The 16,790-nt window shown below is 42.4% G+C and overlaps 1 protein-coding gene across 1 annotated transcript in view; it reads right to left on the reverse strand.

Annotated features, from left to right (window-relative positions):
• PRPS1 (phosphoribosyl pyrophosphate synthetase 1) overlaps window positions 1-8,884 on the reverse strand; it is a 43,006-nt gene extending 34,122 nt beyond the window's left edge. The window contains exon 1 of the mRNA XM_084870501.1: window positions 8,609-8,884. Coding sequence (XP_084726627.1) covers window positions 8,609-8,730 — 122 coding nt within the window. The 5' untranslated portion in view covers window positions 8,731-8,884. The remainder of the gene's footprint in view (window positions 1-8,608) is intronic.
• Between the last annotated feature and the right edge of the window lie 7,906 nt (window positions 8,885-16,790).

The following is a 16,790-nucleotide window of genomic DNA, read 5'->3' on the forward strand; positions in this document are numbered from 1 at the left end:
TCAACAGGTTGATTCCTAGTCAGGGCACATGACCAGATTTAAGGTTTCATCCCTAGTAGGGAGCATGCAGGAGGCAGCTGATTGATGTTTCTATATCTCTACCCCTTTCCTTTCCTCTTTCTCTAAAATTAATAAAACCATGTTGTTGTTGTTTTTTAGCCCTAGCTGGTTTGGTTCAGTGGATAGAGCATTGGCCTTAGGACCCAAGGGTCCTGGGATTGATTCTAGTCAAGGGGTAAAGGGCACATACCTTGGTTGCCTAGGCCCTGGTCAAGGCTTGTGTAAGAAGCAACTAATCAATGTGCTTTTTTTTCACATCAATATTTCTCTTTTCCCTCTCTCTTCCACTTTCTCTAACAATCAATTAAAAAATATCCTCAGTGAGGGTTAAAAAACACACAAAAACATATGTTTTTAAAAGAGAGAAAAAAAGAAGTGGTCAAAGATTTACATTCAATGGTTTTCATATTAAAAGCATTAGATAAAAAAAAAATTGGAAATACCTAATAGGGACTTGTTTAGCTAAAATTATGGTAAAACCCTAAAACAAGCTATATTGTTTAAAATCTGTTTAAGTCCGGTTAAGTGTAGGTAGAGTGTCAGCCCACACATTGAAGGGTCGGGGGGAGGGAGAGGCATTGATTTTTGGTGAAGGACCCTGGGAGGTGTGGAAAGCAACCAATCTGCATATCTCTCATGTTGATGTTTCTTTTACTTTCTCTCCCCCTCCCTCCCTTCCATTCTTTCTAAAAATCAATCAATCAGTAAAAGTTTTTTAAAACCATATAGACTAGAGAGAAACCAAGATGGCAGCATAGGTAAGCACCTAAACTGCTACCTCGCAAAACAATTTCAAAACTACAACTGAAAGATAGAACAGACATCATCCAGAACCATAGGAAAGTTGGCTGAGTGGAAATTCTACAACTAGAAAGAAAGAGAAAAGCTCACAAAGAATCAGAAGAGATGCAGAGGGCTGAGGTATAGAGACACATGTGCAGAGAGGAAGGATGGCTCAGTGCCTGGCTGGCTTTCTCTGGCGAGAGAGAGAAGGAAGCTCCCGACTGCACTGAACCCCAGTTCAGGCTGAAACCCCGTGGACCCAAGCTCATACAGGGGGAGTCTAGACTGTCAGGTAGAGAGACAGGCATACGGAGACTTGGAGACTGGGGGAGCCATGGCAGGCAGGGGTCTGGAGGCGCGTGCACAAATGCATGAAGAGAGAATTGACTGCTGAGGTTGCCTCTGGCTTTCCCTAGAGGGAGGGAGTGGGAAGCTCCTGACTGCACTGAACCAAGTTCCAGGCGAGCCCCTGGGGACCAAGGCTCTTAAGGGGTTAATCTGGACTTTCAGGCGGAAACTCAGGGGAGCCGCGAAAGGCAGAGGTCTGGAGGCATGTGCACAAGTGCGCACAGAGAGGACTGATGGCTGGGTGTGCCACTGGCTTTCTCTAGCTGGAGGGAACAGGAAGCTCCCAACTGCGCTGAACTCCAGTTTTGGGCGAGAATCTGAGAATCTAGATTCATTGGGGAAGAAACTGGACTGTCTGGAAACAGGTGAAACTGGAGGGTGGCTTTCTCTCAGAGGTGCTTGCAGCGATTACCAAGGGACACTGAGACCCAGGGGCCTCATAGGGCAGGGCTGACAGGAAGTCAACTGTCTGATCAGCCCTGAGACTTCACCCCATCCAAGCTCGGCACAGAGGCTTTTGCAATTTTGTAAGTCTGGTCCTATGAAGCTGTCTCCAGCACAGAAGTTCTCCCAGCGTAGACACAGCTGATACAGCCAATTGGCCTGGAGGTCAATTCCTCCCAGTGATACCAACAATAATCAAGACTTAACTACAACAAGATTGTACACGCAGACCACAAACAGGTGCACCAAGAGTGTCCACCTAAGGTAACTGGGGAGGCTGATACATTGGGCCATACAGGAAACCTAGCACACAAAGCTCCCTACCAACTCAGGGAAGCAGCAAAAATGCGGAGACAAGAAGAAACCAAGATGGCGGCATAGGTAAACACCTAACTGCAGCCTCACAAAACAATTTCAATAAAATACAACTAAAATACAAAATGGACATTACCCAGAACTACAGGAAAGTCGACTGACTGTAAATTCTACAACGAGAAGGAAAGAGAAAACCAGAAGAAAATCAGAGGAGCTGTAAAAGCCTAAGGTACGGAGACACAGTGTGGTGCGTGCGTGGGGAGAGGACGGAGTTGGAGAGGAGTGCCTGGCTGGTGTTCCCTAGCAGGAAGGAGATAAAGCTCCGGACTGTGCTGAACTCCAGTTCCGACTGCACTGAACCCCAGTTCTGGGCGAGACCCTGGAGACCCAGACACATAAGGAGGGAGTCTGGGCTGTAAGGCCGAACCTCAGGGGAGCAGCAAAAGGCAGTCCCGGAGGCATGTACATTACGCTCAGAGAATGGACTATTGACTCTGCTGCTAGATTGCCCTAGCGGGAAGGAGACAAAAGATACAGACTGTGCTGAGCCCCAATTCCAACTGCACTGAACCCCAGTTCTAGGGCAGACCCCGGGGACCCAGGCTCATACAGAGGGAGCCTGGGCTGTAAGGCGGAAACTCAGGGGAGCCGTGAAAGGAAGACCCGGAGGCGAGCACATTGCATGCAGAAAATGGAGGGTTGACTGTGCCGCTGGATTGCCCTAGCGGGAAGGAGACAAAAGCTCCAGACTGCTCTGAACCCTACTTCCAATCCCACTTCCAACAGAACTGAACCCCAGTTCCGGGCTCATTGGGGGAGAGCCTAGACTGTTGGGTAGCGGGTGAAACTCGAGGGCACCTTTCTCTCAGAGGTGCTTGCAGAGAGTACCAAAGGACACTGAGGAACACTGAGACTCAGGAGCCTCATAGTACAGGACTGATGGAAGCCAAGGCTGTAGGCTCCACCCTGAAACTCCACCCCATCCAAGATGAACACAGAGACTTTTAAGGCTACCAACTCAGGGAAGCTGCGAAAATGCCGAGACAAGGAAACAGATCACAAACGAAAGAAATGGAGGGGGAAAAAGCGACTGGATATAGAGTTCAAAACCACGCTTATAATGTTTATCAAGAATTTCCTAGAAAAGGCTGATAAAATAAATGAGACCTATGCGGATGTGAAAAGGGATCAATTAGAAATAATAAGGGATCAACTAGAAATAAAGAATACATTGTCTGAAATAAAAAATATTATAGAGTCCTAAAAACAGAATGGAAGATCGCAAGAATCAAGTCAAAGATTTGGAACATAAAGAGCCAGAAGACACTCCTCCACAGAAGCAAGAAGACAAGAGAATCCAGAAAATTGAAGATAATGTAAGAAACCTCTGGGACAACTTCAAGCGAACCAACATCAGAATTATGGGGATCCCAGAAGAAGAGAGAGAGCAAGATACCGAAAACATACTGAAAGAAATAGTGACAGAAAACTGCCCCCACCTGGTGAAAGAATTAGACTTACAAGTCCAGGAAGTGCACAGAACTCCAAACAAAAGGAATCCAAAGAGGACCACATCAAGACACATCATAATTAAAATTCCAAGAGCAAAAGACAAAGAGAGAATATTAAAAGCAGCAAGAGCAAAGCAGGCAGTTACCTATAAAGGAGCACCTATACGAATGTCAGCTGATTTCTCAACAGAAACCATGCAGGCCAGACGGGAATGGCAAGAAATATTCAAGGCGATGAATAGCAAGAACTTACAGCCAAAAATACTCTACCCAGCAAAGCTATCATTCAGAATCGAAGACCAGATAAAGAGCTTCACAAATAAAAAAAAGCTAAAGGAGTTCATCACTGCCAAACCAGAATTATATGAATTGCTGAAGGGGGTTCTTTAGAAAGAGGAAGAAAATAAAGATAAAAATTATGAAAAACAAATACATAACTATCAAAAAGTGAATCTAAAAACCAAGGGAATTAAAAAATTTGATGAACAATATTAACTGGTGAATATAATAGAATCAGAGGTATGGAAGGGGAGTGAACTGATGATTCTCAGGGAAAAGGGGAGTGGGGGGTGTGGGAAGAGACTGAACATAGACTGTGCACCTATGGGTGAGGACAATGGGGGGTTGGGAAAGGGCAGAGGGTGGGATGGGAACCTGGTGGAGCAAAGGAGGGGGGGAAAATGAGGAACATTTGTAATAATATGAACAATAAAGAGTTATTAAAGAAAAACAAGGAAAAAAAAACAAGAAAAAAATGCGGAGACAAATGAAAAAAAATGGAGGAAAACAAACAACTGGATATAGAATTCAAAACCCCGGTTATAAGGTTTTTCAAGAATTTCCTAGAAAAGGCCAATAAATTTAGTGATACCCAAGAGGATATGAAAAAGGACCAACTAGAAATTAAACATACACTGACTGAAATGAAAAATATTATAAAGAGACCCAATAGCAGACTCTAGGAACCCAAGAATCAAGTCAAAGATTTGAAATACAAAGAAGCAAAAAACACTCAACTGGGAAAGCAAGAAGAAAAAAGAATCCAAAAAAGTTGAAGATAGTATAAGAAGCCTCTGGGACAACTTCAAGAATACCAACATCAGACTTATGGGGGTGCCAGAAGAGGAGAGAGAGCAAGATACTGAAAACCTATTTGAGAAATAATGACAGAAAATGTCCCCCACCTGGTGACAGAAATAGACTTACAAGTCCAGGAAGCACACAGAACCCCAAACAAAAGGAATCCAAAGAAAACCACACCAAGACACATCATTATTAAAATGCCAAGGGCAAAAGACAAAGAGAGAATCTTAAAAGCAGCAAGAGAAAAACAGTTAATTACTTACAAGGGAGCACCCAAATGATTGTCAGCTGATTTCTCAACAGACACTATGCAGGCCAGACGGGAATGGCAAGAAATATTTAAAGTGATGAATAGCAAGAAACTAAAACCAAGATTACTCTACCCAGCAAAGTTATCATTCAGAATGGAAGGTCAGATAAAGAGCGTCACAGATAAGAAAAAGCTAAAGGAGTTCATCACCACAAACCATTATTATATGAAATGCTGAAAGGCATTCTTTAAGAAGAGGAAGATGAAAAAAGTTAAGATAAAAATTATGAACAACAAATACATATCTATCAACTAGTGATTCTAAAAATCAAGTGAATTAAAAATCTGATGAACAGAATAAACTGGTGAATATAATAGAGTCAGGGTCATAGAAAGGGAGTGGACTGATAATTATCAGGGGAAAGGGGTGTGGGGGTGCGGGAAGAGCCTGGACAGAAATGGTACACCTATGGATGAAGACAGTGGGGGACAGGTAAGGACAGAGGGTGGGATGGAAACCGGGTGGAGGGGAGCTATGGGGGGGGAGGAGAAACAATTTTAATAATATGTACAATAAATATTTATTAAATTAAAATAGATAAGTAAAAGAAAAAATAAAACCATGTAGACTAATTATTAAGGGGAGAAACTATTCAAAATATATTGCAAAATGGCCGGGACCAGTTTGGCTCAGTGGATAGAGTGTCCCGGGTTTGATTCCGGGCAAGGGCATGTACCTTGGTTGCGGGCACATCCCCAGTAGGGGGTGTGCAAGAGGCAGCTGATCGATGATTCTCTCTCATCGATGTTTCTAACTCTCTATCCCTCTCTCTTCCTCTCTGTGAAAAATCAATAAAATATATTAAAAAATATATACTGCAAAATGAAGAAAGCTAAAATAATGTGTCTTATATTTTTGGAAAAAAGTATATAAACACACATACAAACATTTGGAAGGCCATACATCAAAATGTCTTGGATGGCAGAATTTGGGGGGGATTTCTTTTTACCCCTCATTCTTTTCTATATTATATTTCACATTTTCCGCAATAACATCATCACCCCTTCTTACCAACATTTATTGTGTTGAATGGACAAAGACATAAAAACTTCAGTCCTCTTTCAAACCTCACAATAATTCTATGGGTAGATACCACTTTACAGTTCAAATTATGGAGACAAAAAAAGGCTAAGGATTCAAATCCAGGTTCTCTGAGTCAAGGTCCTAAGTTTTAACCTCTCTTAACTATTTGTGTGTGCTATACCATATGCATATTTCTTTAATAACTGGACAGTAATAGATGATTCTGACTTCAAAAGAAAAGCCATTCTGCTTAAGAGAGCATCAACCCCTGAAATTCTGCCAAACTGCAGAAAATAGCAAAACTCCAGTCTCATTTCAGGATGGGCTCTGCAGTTCCCTATCTGATAAACCACAGCACCCACTGAGCTGCCCTGTCTATGACCTTTAGATTCTAAGAGTCACACAGGGCTGCAGCTATCATTTCTGTAGTACAGAAAAGCCAAAGTCTGGTTAGGAGGGGAAAGCTCCATAGGCAAAGTACTTGATTATGTTCAACTAGGGGCCCAACACATGAAATCACACGAGACCTAAGACCCAGAGTCCTGCGGTTCGGCAGGACCCTGAAAGAGTCCCGTGACTGCTACCGCTGCCACCACTGCTGCGGGAGGTGGAACCCAGAAACTCACCCATGCCTCCAGAGTCAAGTCCCTGCCCACCCATGTGTGCCTCGCTGTAGATGCAGCCCTGCTTACCCCGCACGCTTGCAGCCTCCTGCTGATCGATCCTTAGGTGTGATGGTGTGATGACCACAGGCCTTTTATATAATAGATGAGGATTTCAGAACATCCAAGGAACCAAAAAGCTAATGATTAAGCCAGAAACTAAGACACCTAACCAGTCAGCAACTTTTCACAGTGGGCTTAATTTTATCCAAGCATGTTACTGTCCAGTTGTTTAAAAATGAAATCAAGCTTACACTTCATAAAAGAAGATTGAGATTGCTGATAAACTCAGATAAATCAATCAGTTGGAAAATAAATTGCTCACCCCCTCTCCTCTCCCAATATAGTCTCAAGCTCTGGTGTGTTGCACCACACAGAGGGTGAATAAAGTTTTTGTATTTTTCCTATAAGCATACTAAAAGGATTCAGTAACCACAGTCCTATAAGGGGACCAACCCCCCCCCCAAAAAAAAAAAAAAACCAAAAAAAAATCCTCTAAATTAAAATCATTCCTGTCCCCTAGCTATACTGCCATTTTCAAAGTCTGGTCATGTTTTGTCTTCTTTATTTAATACAGCCCATGAGTCATAATGGTGTGGTCAAAGCTAAAGACAGCAGCTTGACTAGCCTCTTTTGACTAAGGTATTGCCTGGTTATACCTTAGTCAAAAGAGGCTAGTATCAATGGATGGTATCAATGTTTGCACTATTATTTGCATCACAACCAGTGGCATAATTAAACATTCAGAAGGAGGCTGTCCAGTACAGATGAATGCTTTTATCAGCAGGTTCTACAAAGTATAACAAGAGTTACACTTTGGTAATAAGTTTAAATAAAGAAAATTGGAAATGAAAGCCTTTAGGAAAACATGCTGAAAACAATCTTAACTTATTTAACTAATCATTAGGTTTGGTGTAAACTTTCCCCTTAACAGATGACTAAGATTGTGAACACTGCTCTTATTTGATCAACAAGGTAACAACAAAACATAAAGTAGGCCTATTAGAACCACAGGATTCTACATTTAGGTGGAAGGAATATGGAAAGGCCCAGACACACCAAGTTATCTCTAAGATGTCCTCAAGGTGAAGGAGGGTGGAAGTGTGTGTGGGGGAGGGGACAAGTTTAATTAGCAAGGCAATGAAAAAAAATCAAGACACTATGTGATCCAGGTCTTTGATTCCATTATTATCTTTCCTCAATTATCTTAACATTCAAAACTGTTGACTTAATTTCCCACACAGCAGCAAGAGAAGTGGACCCATTCAGGATAGACTTCACTATTAAAATATATGCTTTTGTATTATCTGTATCAGTAGCTGCATTTGGGGAAGGTCAAGAATTCTAGGATTAAGATTCCCTAAGATTTTCTGGATGGCTCAAGCTAAAATGCAATGAGGATGCAGAGTTAATGCATCATTGCCTGATCAACTAGATTTAACATAAGTATGGCTCTAAGATTCTAAACATGCGATTCTAAAGTTGTGAAAGCCAAGACTTGCCAACCTACGGAAGTCCTCAGTAATAATTTTGGCGCCCTCAGCACTTGTTAAATTTCCCTCAATAACAAGCCCAACCTAGTTTGTAATTGATAAGCTGCTTCTTAGATTCTAGAAACACCAGGAGGGCTCAGTACTCAGTACGTTCTCCCACGCAAGCTGGTCCAAGAGGAACTTGTCCAGTCTGATGGCTCAACAGCGAAGCGACAAAGCCACGTGTCCCAACAGCCGAGGCTAGGCGTTTTTCCCCTCTCATCGCTTTAGGCAGCCACTATCCCCAGGCTGGGTCCTCCAACCCTAGCCTTCAAACCCAGAAGCTTCGCCTCAAGCTCAATCTTGGCTCCACCCCACCACCACGGTGAGAACCAATGTGACACCCCTCACCCACCGCGAGAGGTAAAATAACGGAAACAGTCTGTAGAGCACACTAGCCTCCCCCCCCCCCCCCCCCGCAAAGCCCTGTCCCTCAGCACTCACGCGGCAGCCCCATTCCTCCTACTCTCCGCCGCCCACATATCACCCTGCAGCTCCGACAGGTGAGACTGTCGGGATCCCCACTGCACCCTTACCAGGTCTCCTGGTTGCTGAATTTCTTAGTCACCACCTTGCCTAGCTCCAGGCCGAGGCGGTCAGCAATTTTCTGGGACAAGTCCTGGTGGGAGCTCCCGCTGAAGATTTTGATATTCGGCATCTTGGCCAACTACCCCGGGCGCTCTTTGCTCGGCGATCACTGCTGCTGCAAGTCCTGAACCAAAGTCAGCCCAGAGACTCGGTACTAAAAGCTTCGCGTTGCTACTCCGCCATCTTACGTTCCCGCCGGGCGCGCGGCTCTAAATTGCCCGGTGCCTAGGAGGCGGGGCCAACACGGAAGTCTCCGCCCCGCTCTCTCCGATTAGTTGAGAAGCAGCGAGGGGCGTGTCCCCGCTGTAGCTCGGCCCACAATCAGCGAGCTCAGGTATTAGATGGAGGCCGTGAAAGGGGAGAGGCTAGAATAGCCCCATCCCTTGTAGCTAGGCAGTGGGGGGGAAGCTGGTCAAAGAGTGCTGAAACGTTAGGCGCTCTAGGAGGGATGGAGGGATGCTGGTGACCTGTAGGACCAGATTGTTCCTCTAGCGAGAAATCAGCCACGCTTTTTGTCACGCTTTTTCCCCTCTTCAGCACCAGAAAGTAAGTCTGGCTCTGGTTTACAGTTTCTTTTTCAGAAAATCTGTTTTAACAGGATGGCAGCCACAGTCAGAATGAAGGGGAGATTTCTGAAGATGAGTTTGCATGTTTCTGAACATGAGTGATTTTTATCACTGTATAAGGACGGGGCCAAATTAAAACAAGTTTCCATCACAGAAAGATACCCTTGGCACAGGCCCATACAAAGTTTGTTTGCCCTTTGCAATTATGGCAGTTTCACCCTGGGGAAAGTGACAAGGAACACCACCTGAATAATCCAGACACTGCAAAGAGAAAGCTGTGTTTTTTGTTTGTTTGTTTGTTTTGTTTGTTTGTTTCTAACGCTGGGACCAAGTCTGTTCAAATGAGTGAAGGAGTAAGAATTTTCCAAAATATCTGGGCAATAAAGGTTTGATTTACTGAATGCTTGGAAGAGAGAGAGAAAATACAGTGTATTTATGAGACTTTGGATAAAGAGCCCTGAATGAATCAGAAAACCTGGCTTTTGGCCATATCTGCCTCATGTGAGCTTCAACATAATCATCTGCAAATTGCTAATGTGGCCTTTTACACCATGGTTTGTGATGATACGTACTAATTGGACCACAGAGAGCTTGTATTCTTATACCACATTTCCATTAGGTATATTCCAACCATGCTTTACTAGTAGAAGTAAGAGAAGTGTACATTTTTAGAGTACAAATTCATACAATTTTAGAATTGTACAATTTTAGTTATGAGCAGCACATTCATTGCTACTCAGAAGGAGACAGTTTTGGCAGCTCAGGCAAAAGCTGCCAAGACGTGACCCCTCTCCCACACTCTACAGGATTTTGAAGGAGCAGCAGGGAAGGGGGCCACTGGCAAGGCTGTACCAAAGAGGAGGAAGGGAGGTGACACCAACCTGATTATTATTTCCCTCACTTTATATTATATATTTTACACATATGGATGTATCAACCCCCCAAAACAACAATATAGAAAGGACTTCAGAAATCTACTAGCCTCATTGTACATGTGGTGAAACTGAGGCCCAGAGATGAGAAGTGATTTGTCCAAATGGCAAAGGCAGAAAACACAGCAGCCTCCTATCTTACCCATACTGCCATTGTCAGTGGTGTCCATGGAGGAACTCTCTTTTTGGGCCTTTTGTCATACTTTTACAAGTTTAGAATTTACTGTAGGCATAGGTATATACAAGTACTTGGAGAATGAAATCAAATGCAAGGCAGAATATTAGTAGTCTTCCATCACAGGTCATTCATCAAATATTTACTGATTGTTTTATTGTATTCCAGACAGTGTGTTAGACATCCAGGGGACTATAAATTATTTGCCCCCAAGGAATTATTCAGTAAATACAGTGTCCCCAAAATGTATATACACTTTAACAGCTGTAGGCTCAATTTTGAAAATGAAATGTATGTAAATAAACACTGCCTTTATAGTTATAGTTATTCAAACTGTGTGTATACATTTTGGGGGGACACCCTATATTTATTGTGTACTTTTTATGTGCCAGGCTCTGTTCTGCACACAGATAATACAGCAGTAAACAGTTTTAAAGAGCCTATTCTCAAGGGGTTTACATTCTCCGACATCAAACACATAAATAAGAAAAATATGTCAAATGGTGATAAATGCTATGGAGGAAAATCAGGCAAGGAAGTGGGATAATGTGCCAAGGTAGTGGTGGAGGGAAGGGAGAGTGAAATTTCATTTTATTTTTTTAAAGATTTTTCTTTTAATATATTTATTTGAGAGACAGAAAGAAACATTGAAAGTAGTCAGAGAAGGCCTATCTGGGAAGATAATATTAAAACAAAGACCTGAAGGGGACTCTTTTCCCCTCTCCACTTGGGATTCTGTGCTGTGAGATTCTTTCCCCTTCCCCACGTGGGAGTCTGTATTTGTTCTTCAATAAATTTCCACCTTTGCTATAAACACACACACACACACACACACACACACACACACACACACACACAAAACACACACACAAAAAAACAAAGACCTGAAGAAGATAAAGAAATGAGCTATTAGATTATCTAATAATACATTCTTTAGATCAAAACTAAACACCCCCTTTGGGCAAACGCTAGGTAATCTGATCCATAAATTCCAAAATGTGTATACAAATCCTGTTTTCCTTGTTCCTTTTTTCTTTCTGAAAGGTAACCAATGTCAGGGCATGGGGGAGGGGCCTTAGAATACCTCCTTAGGGGTATGCGGGCCTTAGACAATATCTACAGTAAGGTAATACTGAGTGGAAAGTTTAAAGGCGACTTGAATTAAAAGAATTACCTCAGACCTTTAAGGATGGGTGAATGTGGACTAATTAGACCACCAGTAAAGGGGCAATGTGTGGGATGGGCATAAGTATCCTAAGGGATGAGGGTTTGAAAGGCATTTAGCTGAGTTATATATACATAGTGGTAGGTTCTGTAAGTTTGATATAATTCAAAACAAATGTATTGAGATCCTTCTAAATGCTAGGGCTTCTGGAGAGTGGGTACACAGAGATGAATAGTACACTATCTTTTCCACCTAGCAGGCAAGAAAGATACTTACTGAAATAAGGTTAAACCCGGCCTGCGTGGCTCAGTGGTAGAGAGTACGGTTCAATTCCCACTGTGGGGTGTGCAGGAGGAAGCCAATCAATGATTGTCATCATTGATGTTTCTATCTCTCTCTCCTGCTCCCTTCCTCTCTGAAATAAATAAGCACATCTATTAAAAAAAAAGAAATAAGGTTAAGTATGGCGGCATTCGAAATATAATCAAACTGAGAGGATTTGAAATAGTCCTTTAGGAAATGGGCCTTGTAAAACTATTAAGAATTGCAACCTGGGGATAGAAAGCTGAGATAAGAGTTTTAGCAAAGGCCCCAGGGCTGGCAAATTTGGGGGGAGGGGAGGAGAGGGAAGGTATGGTAGGTTGAAAGCTTAAAAAAGGCAGTCAACTACCTAGAAGCCTATAAAGGTCAATTTTATCTGTCAACTTGGCTAGGCTGTGGTCCTGGTTACTAAACACTAATCTAGGCATTGCTGTGAAAGTATTTTATAGATGGGATTGACATTCATAATAGTTGTCTTTATGTAGAGGAGATTGTCCTAGGCAATTTGGGTAGGTCTGATTCAATTAATTGGAAGGTCTTAGGAGCTGAACTGAAGTTTCCCTGAGGAAAAAGGAATTCCACTTATGGACTGCAATTTCAGTTGTTGCCAGATAATTTCAGCTTGCCTCTCCTGATGGCCTAGACAATGGATTTCAGATTGACCTATCCAGCCCCCACAATGGTATAAGCCTGTGGTCAGCAAACTGTGGCTCTCGAGCCACATGCAGCTCTTTGGCCCCTTGAGTGTGGCTCTTCCACAAAATACCATGACCTGGGTGAGTATATTTTGAAGAAGTGGCGTTAGAAGAAGTTTAAGTTTAAAAAATTTGGCTCTCAAAAGAAATTTCAATCGTCGTACTGTTGATATTTGGCTCTGTTGACTAATGAGTTTGCCGACCACTGGTATAAGCCAATTCCTTACAATATATCCCTCAATGTACATCTCCTACTGTGTCTGTTTCTCTGGTTGACTCACCCTGATGCACATAAAATCAGATTGTGGAGTGCTTTGAATGCTTGTCTCAGGGTGCTGAAGGTAAGGGCTAGAGCCCTGATAAGGAGAAATTTGATCTCTAAACTGGAGAGAAAGGGGAACACATATATTATTTTGTTCTAGAAAAGGTTGAAACCCTAGCCCAAGCATGTCAAACTCATAACTTGTGGGCCACAACAAATATTTTTGTGGCCCAACCAATATACCAGTATGTAAGAAAGGCTTTAATAAAAATTTTGTAACTTAATTTTTATAATATCCTGTTATACATAATTATTAATAAAGAACTACAATGTTCGCTGACTGATTATTATAATGGTGTTGCATTCATTTCCCTACTCACCTTACATGCAGGTGCACCAGTTCTCACTAATACTAGCAGTGAATATTTTAGCAGCCATGTCATTAGTCTTGTACTGACTAGTTTGGTGTGCGCAGCAAGAAATATTTCGCTTTCGGAGAACAAGAAAAATAGGTTTATTTGCATTATGCGTATTAATTTGTGCAGTTATTCAATGTCTGGTAAGTTAATTTTCAAGAAAAATTTTTTAATTTTTATTAAAATGTTCTATTATTTTATGTTAATAATCCCTCATTTATTTCAGCCCTTTGTATTCAGCATGTTTCTATCAAAATAAATCTATGTTTCTATGAAATTGAAGCTTTTGTGTGTGTTTTTGTGGCCTACATAAACTTGACATGCTTGCCCTAGCCCAGTGGTCAGCAAACTCATTTGTCAACAGAGCCAAATATCAACAGTACAATGACTGAAATTTCTTTTGAGAGCCAAATTTTTTAAACTTAAACTTCTTCGAAAGCCACTTCTTCAAAATAGACTTGCCCAGGCTGTGGTATTTTGTGGAAGAGCCACACTCAAGGTGCCAAAGAGCTACAATGTGGCTGGAGAGCCACAGTTTTCCGACCACGGCCCTAGCCGGTTTGGCTCAGTGGATAGAGTTTCAGCCTGCAAATCAAAGGGTCCTGGCTTCAATTTTGGTCAAGGGTCCTGGTTGGGGCTCGTGCAGGGGGCAACCAATAGATGTGTTTCTCTCACATCAAAGTTTCTCTCTGTCTTTCCCTCTCTCTTCTACTCTCCCTAAAAATCAATGGAAAAATATCTTCAGATAAGGAGAGAGAGAGAGAGAGAGAGAGAGAGAGAGAGAGAGAGAGAGAGAGAGAGAGAGAGAGAGAGAGAAGCTGAAGAACGCCCTCTTGCACATATTTCATATTTCCAATTACCTCCACAGTTCAGGGATACTGGGAGAATTTTGTAAGCACCTTCACCATTGGAAGGGCTCCCAGTCCGGGCACATGCCTGGGTTGCGGGCTTGATCCCCAGTGTGGGGCATGCAGGAGGCAGCTGACCAATGATTCTTTGTCATCATTGATGTGTCTTTCTATCTCTACCTCTTCCTTCCTCTCTGAAATTAATAAAAACATACATTAGAAATATTGAGAGAAAAAAAACCCACAAAATAACTTGGCCCTTTTCCTCAAAAAGCTTTATAAACTTGTAAATGACTACTGTAACAGCAGAAAGAAGTCCTTCTCTCCTCCTACTGCCTGCAGCTCTAGAAAGTAGTTACAGTAATGTCTCCTTTTGCTAGGCTGCCACTTCAATCCCAGTGCAATTGGGCTTCTAGCATCACCTTTGACTAGCTGGGCCTCCTTGTCATCTTTAAGAAACTTTTCCTGCCCCTTCTGGGTATTAACATTTCTTTTTTTTTTTTTAATATTTTTTTATTGATTTCAGAGAGGAAGGGAAGAGAGAGAGAAACATCAATGATGAGAGAGAATCATTGATTGGCTGCCTCCTGCACACCCCCTACTGGGAATCAAGCCTGCAACCCTGGGCATGTGCCCTGACCAGGAATCAAACCAGTGACTTCCTGGTTCATAGGTTAATGCTCAACCACGAAGCCAAGCTGGAAGGGCTAACATTTCTTTCAAGACATTTTCTCTTTTCAGTCTTCTGCCCATGTCTGAGTTTTCCCTCTCTCTGCTTTTGAGAGGATTAACTTTAAATGCAGGCAGACATGGCAGGGGTCCAGTGGAAAACAAAGGCAGGTGAAACATAGGGAGGGTCAGACGTGGCAGTTTGAGCCAGCCTAACCGCAGGAACCAACTAAGCAGAAATAATAAAATGCTTCTGGACTCAAAGTGGGAGGCATGGGAAACCAAGGGAGGGCCTGCAGTAAACAAGATGTACGGACACATAGAAACAAATAGTTCAGCATAGGAACAGGGAAAGAACACATAGAAACCGGGAAAGTTTAGGTCTATTTCTGGGCAAAAATAATTGAGTGAGTCAATCAGATGACGACACAGGTAGACACAGAAGCAGGCTTGTAGCAAATATATACAGTATCCCTGGAACTCAAGGCTTTACAGGGCAGCCCATTATTGGGCACCCTGCCCTGTGTGGGGAGTCTGAATCTGCTTGTAATAAATTTCCCACACTTTTGCTTAAATCTTGTGGTCCATGGAGCTCATTCTTCAGCATCATGAGACATGGTCCTGAAAAAAACACTTGGGCTGGTCATCATTTTTTGACCTGTTCTTATTGTTCATATTCTCACCTTCACTTTTTCAGCCAATAGGAGTTCAATGCCAAAGTGATGGAAGGTAGTTGTCTCACTTTTGTAAGCATAACAGAGGGTTTTCAAAAGCCACCACAAAGCTCATCACATTTGTAAAGATTTTCAATGTGCTGTAGCCCACGCCCAGCTCACCAGTTCTTAGAGGTCATCCATTCCATCGGGCTCTTGACTCCAAAACTTATGTTCTCTATCTTCAGCCATCATGCAAACTCATTGAGGGTAGAGACCATGCATCTCCCATAGCCCCTAGGATAGACCCAGACTTGGAGTGAATGCATTTTATGTCGCCCCCACACACACACCCGCCGCCCCTCTGGAGTGGATTCATTATAAACTCTTAAGGATTTCAAGTGGAATCTGGATTAACACTGAATATTAATTAGGAGGTGACTTTTAATGGCTTTTGGGAAGGATTAAATGTAGGATTCATATGAAAGAGCTAAGGACACATATGTCAGCCATGGATAATTAACATAACTGTATCTTAGGATGAGTTCTGTTCCAGAAGACTTAATTCAGAAAGCAAAGTTTGCTTGTTTTACCTTAGTTAGGATTTGGCTAGACCATTTTTGTGTGTGTGTGTGTGTGTGTGTGTGTGTGTGTGTGTGTATATATATATATATATATATATATATATATATATATAATTGATTTATTTACAGAGAGGAAGGGAGAGGTATATAGAGTTAGAAACATCAATCAGCTGCTTGCTGCACACCCCCTAATGAGGGTGTGCTCCAAATCAAGGTACATGCCCTTGATGGGAATCGAACCTGGGACCCTTCAGTCCACAGGTCCACACTCTATTTACTGAGCCAAACAGGTCAGAGCTGGCTAGACCTTTGGATACATTTCACACTCTTATGGTTCCCATGAGTTGGTTTCCTGTGAAGGTAGGCTTTATTGTAGAAGGTCAGTATCCCAGAGGTCTAGAATCATCCAGGGATTTAAGAGATGGGAGATTTCAACTCCCAGCTCCCACCCCAGACAGAGAGGATTAGACGAAAATGGCAGGACTAATGGACTTTGTGGTTTGTTCTGGTGTTTACTTTTATGAGCTGGCAAGTTCTCCTAGTTTAATTACAAACTGAGGAATGTTTGGGTGATGCTAAAAGTACTTGTCTCTGTTTAGAAAACCCTTAAATGAAAGAATGTAGAGAAAATGTGCATTTTTCTTTTTTTAATTTTTTAAAAATATATTTCATTGATTTTTTACAGAGAGGAAAAGGGAGGGATAGAGAGTTAGAAACATCAATGAGAGAGAATCATCGATCAGCTGCCTCCTGCACACCTCCTACCGGGGACATGCCCACAACCAAGGTACATGCCCCTGACTTGAATCGAACCTGGGACCCTTCAGTCCACAGGCCAACGCTC

Source organism: Pipistrellus hanaki, assembly GCF_964339955.1.
Source record: "Pipistrellus hanaki genome assembly, chromosome: X".
NCBI lineage: Eukaryota > Metazoa > Chordata > Mammalia > Chiroptera > Vespertilionidae > Pipistrellus > Pipistrellus hanaki.